Source organism: Bidens hawaiensis, unplaced genomic scaffold, assembly GCF_021521415.1.
Source record: "Bidens hawaiensis isolate Kalapana, Puna unplaced genomic scaffold, B.hawaiensis_p1.1 tig00047583_1, whole genome shotgun sequence".
Lineage (NCBI taxonomy): Eukaryota > Viridiplantae > Streptophyta > Magnoliopsida > Asterales > Asteraceae > Bidens > Bidens hawaiensis.
In genome coordinates, this window is record NW_027498516.1 from 69,027 (window position 1) to 79,666 (window position 10,640).

A 10,640-nucleotide genomic window follows, 5' to 3' on the forward strand; every position below is an offset into this window, starting at 1 on the left:
TCAGATTGCACATTTGTCCTTTTTCTTCTCATGTAAATCTTAGCAAATCTGTTGACTTTCTCAGCAAATTGTTCATACAGATTAGAAAGTATTTCTTTCTTTTTATGGATTGTTTCTGATTCTTGAGGTTGAGTCACTTTTACCCTTTCAGACCAGCAGTCAGTTGGGTTTTTCTTTAGATCTTCTTTCACTTGCTCAGCCCATTTGTTGGCAGCCATTGAAGCAATGGACTCACCAATTTCTTCTTCAATCATCATTTCAGTATTCAGATTGGTCGGTTTAGCAGTTTCTTTTGACTTACTTTCTGGTTGACTTTGTGATTGAAACATGCTAACCACCATAGCTAAGGAATTGTCAGCTTCCTCAACTCTTTTTATCTTAATCAAAGAATCAATCACATCTTGATCAGCCACTTCTTCATTTATTATTTTGGCAAAATTGGCTCGGTTGATCAAGGCTTCCTCTGAGTCAAGGTTTGGGCCAGTATCTCCCTTTCCTTGTTTCTCTCATGATGTTTTCCTGTTCTTTCAAGGCAGCAGCAGCAGCAATAGCATCATCTTTAAAAAAGATATCCTTCTCTGGATATGCTTTAACAGGCTCTTCTTCTGTAACCTTTTCTTTGCCTTAATCCATCCTTTTAGGCACTTCTTCCACCTCATCAGTTTGCGGATAATCATCAATTTCTCTCTCAAGTGCTTCTAATTCAGGGTCATACTCTACCCTCTTGGAGCTTTCAGGTTGCTTAACTTCAGTAGTAATTGGCTCCTCAGTAGCAGTATTCCCTTCATTAATTTCATCAGTTTGAGTCTCTGTCAACACATTAGTGACCATATTAGTGGTAGTCACTATCTCTTCATCATTAATCTTTTCAATCTCATTCCCTGTCTCCTCATCATTCTCTTCACTCCATTGAAAATTCATCATTTCATCATTCACATCATAATCCTGTTCTCCAATATCAGATTTATCAGCTTCATACTCATCATCCTCTATTCTCCTCTCCTCATTGTCCTTATCCTCATCATCATATGCATTTAAAATGAATTTCAATCCATCAACAGTCTCTACACCTGTTTCCATCTCAGTCTCATCATTCACCATGGAGTCAGTTGGCACATTTTCATTTTCCTCCTGTTTTGGGGGCAGCTGAGGTCTTCTCAACCTCCTGCTCCAGGGCTTGAATTCTCATTTCAACTCTAACCAACTTATCCAACAACATGACATTCTCCATAGTGACCTCATTCTTCTTCTTCAATTCAACATTTTCTTTCAATAAGTCCAAGTTTCTTAGGAATAGGTCTGTGTCAGAATGTAGGGTTGTAGGTGGTGATGTAGAAAAGGGTTCATGTTCAGGTTGTTCATGGTTTGTGACTTGAGTTTGGAAAATGGACTGTGGTGGTGATTGTGTATGAGGTGGGCTTGGAATAAATGGATCAGTTTGAATTGGGCTAGTGGTTGGTGGTGTTTGTATATAATTTGATGTTTCAGTCTGGCTCATGATTAATTTTTGGGGTGGGGATTGAGTGGTTTGGTGTGGTGGAGTTTGTGGTGGTGATGGTATAATGGGTTGGTCAGTAGGTGGTGGTGATTGGTGTTGGAATGGGTTATTCTGGTTCCTTAGGTTGCTCCCCCTGATCATGTGTATCAACAATCGTGGCTCCTCCAACCCCTCCTTCATCTCCATCATCATCATTATTATCTTCTTCCCCTCATTCCTCCTCTGAGCTTACCTCAGGCACCGGCATCACATCAAAGTCATGGTCCAACAACCATGGCAAGATCTCAAACGGAATGTTTGAGTCAAATATATTGGCAACACCTGATTTCTGATTCTTCTGTATATGTCAGGATTCTGCAGTAGGTGTGTAATGCCAATAGTGGGTAGATCTTGTAATTCATGGTTAAAGATTATCTGTAGGAATCTTGGTTACTGCAGAAATCTATCTACCTCAGATTTCTTCAAGTTTGATACCAATCCCTCAAAGATCATCTTTGAGAAATTGAATGGCAAATCATAAATAATCACCACAGTGGCATTTGCTAAATCACGACTCATCAGAGTCCATGATCCATTTCGCGGAGCAAACCCCTATATCATATGATGAATAAGGAATCTATACAGCATTGGAAACATCCCTTTTTGAAACTGCCCATCATGTAAAGTTCCCTAATAACCCATCATCTGCTCAAATATCCTCATTAAGTGAGCCGTATTGAAGTTTATTGGGTTATGGTCATCATCATTTAATTGCAAGTATCTTCTAATCATTCTTTCTGTCACATATATCTCATGACTTGCAATGGTTGCTTCAATTCTCCGACCATTTATATCATCCACAAGTCTTGCAGATCTCCAGAAATCTAGTGAATGATTTCTGTAGATGATTGGGCATTCAGTATAAGCGAAACTGACATTCAATCGAGACATCCATGTAATCATTCTCTCCACCGGCTCGTTATCAGGTGTGACTTGTTATCACACCCCCAAATTTCCACTAACGGAGTTTTACCGTAAGGTGGGTGACAAACCAGGATCCGAACACATTAATCACACCAAACGACATCTATATGGTCTTAAAAGTTTTAACAAATCAAAATAAAATGTTCAGAGTACTTAAGTGCTTGTGCGGAAGCTAAACAAGGTGCGGGAGCCATCTCCCAAACAAGTTTAAATAATTCATGGCGCTACAAGCGCAAAACCAATATCAAATAAATGTTTTCAAACTTAAACCAATGCGAGTCCATGCATGCAATGTTATCCTAATCCAAGTGCTTGCTAGTGACCTGAGAAAAACATGCTAAAAAGAGTCAACACATATGGTTGGTGAGTTCACAGGTTTTCAAAGTAAGTTATGCTCTATCAGTTCATAAACATTTATAAATAAAAGTGGCCCATGGTTAACTACACTTAGTTAACTCGTTGCCGCATAGTGTTATGTTTCCATCACGACCGAAGCTGACTAGTTATTGCCTCAAGTCAAGTATTGCCAAAACTTAACAATGTTTGGTCAAAGTTACACCCCGTTCGACCTCCAGCCGAGAATAATGCAGGGTGGGGTTTGTCAAAACCAATAGTACTATTTAAATTTACCACGCCAGTTAACCTTAGTTAACGGTCCGATGTTCTTGAGGACTTTCCATGGCAAAGAAACACTACGTTATAAGCAACCAAACGGTTGTGTAAAGATTTAGAGCAAGTAAAGTAAAACAGTTTTGCATGTTTCCTCCCCCAAAGGAAAGGTATAAAAGTGGGGCCGTAAACTCACCTTGTTGGTGCTTCGGGTATTACACAAATCCGACCGAAGTAAATGCGTCACGTGCTAAGACCCTAAAAATGCAAGTACGTAAGTAACTTGTGGGATGGTTGCTAGAACCACTGGTATCCAACAATCTCCCATTGTTTTTAAAAAGACTTTTGACCAAAGTTTGTCTAAAGTTGACTTTGACTAAAGTTTGACCTTTGACTAAAGTATCGACCTTTGACTGAAATATTGACCTTTGACTAAAATATTGACATTTGACTAGAAGGTTGGACTTAGAATGTTTACCTTATAATTCTAGTCACACTTAATCAATCATCAAGTATACACACTTAGCCATATTCCTTGCAATTCTATGATCAATACACTTTCACAACATCACAAGCAAGAGTAACTATTTAGTCAACTAGTTCTATGTTGACTTAAAAAGTCAAAGTTCTAATTTACCACAACTAACATATCACAATTTGCAATTATCTCAATTCAACTAACACCTTTATCACCTTTAACAATTTATACCACCTAAACCGATTTTTCTCATCAATCAAAACTCACAATTAAATTACCAAATAAATCACACATGTACACATCAGTATTAGGTTCAACATATATTTTTCTCACAGTTTTTGGATTTACCAATTCGTCCAGAATATTCATATACTACAACAACATGATTTATATTTCTACAACAACACAACAGTAATCAAAAATTTGTCAAAAATTCCATATTTGTCCAATTGATGCAAGACCAATTGTACTAGATTCCTAATTCAATTTACAACATTCTAGAAGTAGAATTATATCCATATATATTTTTATCATCAAGTTATGAAATTTACAACTCAACTCAGAATTATTTTCTCTAATTTAGATTTGCATCATGATTTTGTAAATTAATAAAAAGTATTCAAACAGTGTCCAAAAATTAAGATTTAGGACTTTATGAAAAATAGATTCAAAGTACATGTTCATAGAATCAAAAATCGATCAAAAACTCAAACATATCATCAATTTATTCACAATACAATCCGAGACACCAAGTCTGTCATCAAGCAGTTTTAGGCACAATCCACTACAAAACACAACTTTTATATCCTTATGATTCCAAAATCATGAAGAAACATTCTTGCTAAATCAAATTTCATGTCTTATTTTTATCCATTTGATTTCCTAAGAAAAGTAAAAACACAAGTATTTATAAAAGACTCAACAATACTAACCAAGACACATACTAATCTTTTTGACTTGTCAAACTTTGATCATCCCCTTTCATGATCCAACCACTTGGATACAAGGTTCATATGAATTAAAAGAAAAAGAAACATATAAACATAATAATCTACTCACTTTGCTTGATCAAATGCTTAAACCCTTGTTTACTAATAATCACCAACTTGTTTGTTTTGAAGATGATACTTGAAAATGATTGTTTGTATGAAAGAAAATGAGAGTATGTGTGTGTGTGTGAGTATCACGGCCAAAGAGAGTGGAAAAGGGAAAGGAAAAGGTGTTGGCATCCAATAGTTGTAACCTCCTTGTTATTAACAACCCCTTTATGATTGATTTAATGAATATGATACTTAGGTTATCTTTTATTTATTTATTTGTGACATGGTACATAATTTAATAAACATTTCCTATGTAACATAAACTAAGGTTCCATTTAAATAATAAACATGTTACATGACATACAATATAACCTATTTAATCATTTAGCTTACTTACAATCACATCATCATGTAATAACCATAATATAACATATTAATCACATAGCACACTATACTTATCATACATGTTATATGACATGTTTATTATAACATGCAAGACAAGTTTATTATCCTAGTTATAATTAGTCACTTATCCATGTTTAAGTCACCAATGACACGTTGACTTAAATATACGCATACATGACATCACATGTACAAGAGTTCATACTCATAGTTAACAGAACTAACTGAGTTTATAGACATAGTCAACAGGATTTAACTGGGTTTAGTTAACAGAGTTAACTTAAAAATGTCGGATGTCACATCATCCCCTTGTTGAAAGAATTTTCGTCCCGAAAATTAATGTGATGTCACCACTAGACTAGGACATGAAAGGAATAAAAAAAAATTTTTAGGTTTGTCACATCATCCCCTTGTTAAAAGAATTTTCGTCCCAAAATTTAAATCGTACCTATGGTTTGGCTTCAGGTTTGAATAGGTGTGGATACTTTTCTTTCATCTGGTCTTTGCGCTCCCATGTGAACTCTGGTCCACGCTTAGAGTTCCAACGAACGCGAACGATTGGAGTTTTACTGTGCCTACAAGTCTTTACGTCCTGATCCATGATTTCCACCGGCTCTTCGATGAAACGTAACTGTTCGTCCACTTCTAGTTCCTCCAAAGGAACTATCAAGTTTTCGTTAGCCAAACACTTTTTAAGATTTGATACGTGGAAGACGTTATGTACCCCGCGGAGTTGTTCCGGTAAGTCCAACCTATAAGCCACTGGACCGATTCGTTCCACGGTTTCCTATGTTCTTCTTTCACTTTGGCACATGTCAGATACTTAGCCACGTACCCAGCAATTTCCTCTTTCATACTCGGCCACCAGTATAGCTCTTTTAAGTCATGGTACATCTTATCTGATCCCGGATGTACTGAGTATCGAGATTTGTGTGCTTCATCCATGACCAGTGTTCTTAGATCCCCATAACGTGGTACCCAAATTCGATCATGGTAATACCGAATGCTATCGGACTTAACCTTTGAGTTCCCGTCTACACCGCGCAAAGATTTGGCATCGAAATTCTCGGCTTTCAGAGCTTCTAACTAGGCATCCCTGATCTTTTTGTGTAGACCAGAGTGAATCGTTAGTTGTAAAGCCCTAACCCTCCTGGGCTTCAAAGTTTCTTTTCCGCTCAAGGCGTCAGCCACCACGTCGGCTTTACCCGGATGATACTTAATAGCACATTTATAATCGTTAAGCAACTCGACCCATCGTCTCTGCCTCATGTTCAGTTCTTTCTGCTCGAATATGTGCTGGAGGCTCTTATGGTCAGTGTAGATCGTACACTGGGTTCCATAGAGGTAATGCCTCCAGATTTTTAGTGCAAAGATGACGGCTCCAAGTTCTAAGTCATGGATCGTGTAGTTATTTTCAGCGGTCTTCAGTTGTTGAGACGCATATGCGATGACCTTTTCCCGTTGCATTAGCACACATCCAATTCCTTGCAGTGAAGCATCGCAGTAAACAACAAAGTCTTCTACTCCTTCGGGCAGTGATAGTATTGGCGCACTACACAGCTTGTCTTTCAGAGTTTGAAATGCTGTGTCATGTGCCTCGGTCCACTTATACACAATGCCCTTGCGGGTTAAGGATGTGAGTGGTTGAGCAATCTTGGAAAATCCTCCAATAAATCTGCGATAATAACCAGCTAATCCCAGAAATTGACGGATCTCGGTGGGAGTTTTCGGGTTTGGCCAATCCTTGATTGCTTCAATCTTGGACTGGTCCACTTGGATTCCCTCCCCACTTACCACGTGGCCCAAAAATTTTACTTCACGCATCCAGAACTCGCACTTCGATAATTTGGCATACAGTTGTTCCTTCATGAGTAGCTCCATCATTAATCGCAAGTGCTCTTCATATCCCTCCCTTGTCTTCGAATATATCAAGATGTCGTCTATGAACACAATGACGAATTTATCCAAATAAGACTTACAAACACGATTCATGAGGTCCATGAATACGGCTGGGGCGTTTGTTAACCCAAATGGCATAACGGCGAATTCTTAGTGTCCATAACGAGTGCGAAACGCTGTTTTCGTAATGTCTTCTTCCCGAACTCGGAGTTGGTGATAACCCGACCAAAGGTCGACCTTCGAGTAGTAACTGGATCTTTGCAGCTGATCGAACAGATCATCAATACGTGGCGAGGGATACCGGTTCTTGGTCGTCACCTTATTAAGTTCCCGATAGTCGATACACATGCGTAGAGTTCCATCATTCTTCTTCACGAATAGGACTAGGGCTCCCCACGGGGATGAACTGGGGCGTATGAAACCCTTATCTAGCAGTTCTTGCAACTGCTTAGACAGTTCTTCTAACTCCTTCGGAGCAAGGCAATACGGTGCACGAGCTACATGAACAGCTCCTTGTGTCAGGTCGATTTGGAACTCCACTTGTCTGTGAGGCGGAAGGCCAGGTAGGTCTTCGGGGAAAACCTCAGGAAAGTCTCTAACAATAGGGATCTGGTCGATTGAGACCTCCTCCTCCACAGCCTCGTCAGTACCTTTGTCGGTGATTAGGGCTAAGATCGCAGTATGGCCTTTACGCAGTAACTTCTGTGCCTTCATAAGGGAAATGATCCCAACTGTCGCACTCTCTTTCTCACCATGAACAATGAGTGTTTCTCCCCCAGGGAGAGGTACGCGGACGATCTTCTCGTGACAGACAACCTCGGCTTGGTGCTCGGACAACCAATCCATCCCAATAACTAAGTCGAAGCTACCAAGTTCAATCGGCATAAGATCTATGGGAAACAAATGACTAGATAATTCTACGGTACAACCCTTCAAAATATGGACACTTGGATGGTTTTACCATCTGCTCACTCGATAGTGTAGTTAGACTCTAGGGCAGATGGGGTGCTATTAACCATTTCACAAAATTTAGTTGACACGAAACTTCGATCGGCCCCGGTATCAAATAAAGTTAGCGCATAACAACCATTCATTTTATATTTACCGGCAATAGTTACGGAGTCGTTTGAAGTCTCACCTGAACCACCACCAATAACGAAGGCTCTTCCCCTGCCTTCACCTCCGTTGTTACCATTCCCATTGTTATCATTCTTCCCGTTGCCATTTGCCCCCCGTTACCAGCATTCTTCAGTTTGGGGCAGTTTCTCTTAAATTGACACTCCTGTCCACACTCAAAACACCCTTTCGGGGCCTCTTGAGATGGGGCTTGTTTCTGGGGGTTGTCTTCTCGGCAAAACTTGGTTTCATGGCCATGTCTGCAACACTTGTTGCAACGGTACTTATCACATTTCCCCGCATGATGGAAGTTACACTTTGGGAGTTTCCCCTGATATCCTCCCTGTTGTTGGTTCTGGCTCGGGTAGTTGTTCCTGCGAGGAGACTCAAACCGTCTCTGTTGATTGTGGCCTGAAGAGGTGCTCTTGTTGTTGGAGTTGTTGTTGCCACTACTCTCCCAGTTGCGTTTATTATCGGATGTGCCAGTAGCAGACTTCTTGGACGGGAGAGTGCCTTGTTTGACGGCTTGATCAGTTAACTTATGAGCTAACCGGACGGCATGGTGAATGTTGGCTGGATTTGCCGACGTCACCATACTCTGGATCTGCGGAGGTAAACCGTCAATATACATTTCGACCTTCTTATAAGCACGATCGACCATTTGAGGGCACAGTATCGCTAACTCATCGGATCATGTCGTATAAGCCTCAATGTCGGAACCCTCCATCCGCAAATTCCAAAACTCATGCTCTAACTTCTGCACGTCACCACGCGGGCTATACTCGGTCTTGATCAGATTTTTGAATTCCTCCCATGACATAGCATTGGCCGCATTTAGACCCAACAACTGAACTTGGGTATTCCACCAAGTAAGTGCTGACTCCTCCAGAGTCCCTGTAGCAAACTTCACCTGGCTCGCAGCCGGGCAATTACACATAGCAAACACTGATACACCTGTTTCTGCGCTAGCTTAGCAATGTCCGACTTCATACCCTGTTTCCCACACTGCGCCTTATCCAGGCCAGAAACAAGTGCAGCTATCACCCTCTCAGGAGGCATGGCAGGGCGGGTAGAGTAGGGCAAGAAGGACCTACAACAGCTAGGGGTGGAACCTCCTCCTTCTCAATCATCATGGTCACCACCTCTGGTTACCATTCCCAGTCGCACTGGGGCTTAGGCAACAACGTGTTCTCGGGTGAAGACTCCTCAGCAGTAGATGTGCCAGCGTCAGGGATGGTCCGCTGCCTCTTCAGTCTCGGGGACGCAGGTGGTGTGCTCTCCTCAGCGATGATAGGTGCTTTCTCACTGGTGTGATCAGCTGACGACGAAGACGTACTGTGACACAAGGGTTGGGGTTGGGATGAGTGAGTGGTATCTCATGTATATATGTGCAGTGTAACTAATACATCATGAAAAGCTATAGACCGGACTGCAACCTATATGAAATGGTATGCAACCTGGTTCGCTATAACCAATGGATATGATACCAATTTGTCACACCCCCAAATTTCCACTAACGGAGTTTTACCGTAAGGCGGGTGACAAACCAGGATCCGAACACATTAATCACACCAAACGACATCTATATGGTCTTAAAAATTTTAACAAATCAAAATAAAATGTTCAGAGTACTTAAGTGCTAGTGCGGAAGCTAAACAAGGTGCGTGAGTCATCTCCCAAACAAGTTTAAATAATTCATGGCGCTACAAGCGCAAAACCAATATCAAATAAATGTTTTCAAACTTAAACCAATGCGAGTCCATGCATGCAATATTATTCTAACCCAAGTGCTTGCTAGTGACCTGAGGAAAACATGCTAGAAAGAGTCAACACATATGGTTGGTGAGTTCACAGGTTTTCAAAGTAAGTTATGCTCTATCAGTTCATAAACATTTATAAATAAAAGTGGCCCATGGTTAACTACACTTAGTTAACTCGTTGCCGCATAGTGTTATGTTTCCATCACGACCGAAGCTGACTAGTTATTGCCTCAAGTCAAGTATTGCCAAAACTTAACAATGTTTGGTCAAAGTTACACCCCGTTCGACCTCCAGCCGAGAATAATGCAGGGTGGGGTTTGTCAAACCCAATAGTACTATTTAAATTTACCACGCCAGTTAACCTTAGTTAATGGTCCGATGTTCGTGAGGACTTTCCATGGCAAAGAAACACTACGTTATAAGCAACCAAACGGTTGTGTAAAGATTTAGAGCAAGTAAAGTAAAACAGTTTTGCATGTTTCCTCCCCCAAAGGAAATGTATAAAAGTGGGGCCGTAAACTCACCTTGTTGGTGCTTCGGGTATTACACAAATCCGACCGAAGTAAATGCGTCACGTGCTAAGACCCTAAAAATGCAAGTACGTAAGTAACTTGTGGGATGGTTGCTAGAACCACTGGTATCCAACAATCTCCCATTGTTTTTAAAAAGACTTTTGACCAAAGTTTGTCTAAAGTTGACTTTGACTAAAGTTTGACCTTTGACTAAAGTATCGACCTTCGACTAAAATATTGACCTTTGACTAAAATATTGACATTTGACTAAAAGGTTGGACTTAGAATGTTTACCTTATAATTCTAGTCACACTTAATCAATCATCAAGTATACACACTTAGCCATATTCCTTGCAATTCTAT

The 10,640-nt window shown here is 40.3% G+C and overlaps 1 protein-coding gene across 1 annotated transcript; it reads right to left on the minus strand.

Annotated features, from left to right (window-relative positions):
- Window positions 1-1,709: 1,709 nt before the first annotated feature.
- LOC143597121 (uncharacterized) lies at window positions 1,710-7,774 on the minus strand. Its single transcript, XM_077075712.1, has 2 exons — window positions 7,274-7,774; window positions 1,710-1,835 (listed from the first exon to the last, which is right to left on the minus strand). The coding sequence occupies exons 1-2, from the start codon at window positions 7,772-7,774 to the stop codon at window positions 1,710-1,712; spliced, it is 627 nt and encodes a 208-aa protein (XP_076931827.1).
- Between the last annotated feature and the right edge of the window lie 2,866 nt (window positions 7,775-10,640).

Excerpts from the sequence above, each read along its gene's own strand:
- LOC143597121 (XM_077075712.1), bottom strand. The coding sequence starts at position 7,774 with ATGCCGATTGAACTTGGTAGCTTCGACTTAGTTATTGGGATGGATTGG. Across the intron at positions 1,836-7,273 it reads CATCCCCGTGGGGAGCCCTA|AAGAATCAGAAATCAGGTGT; the intron begins GTCCTATTCGTG and ends TGACATATACAG.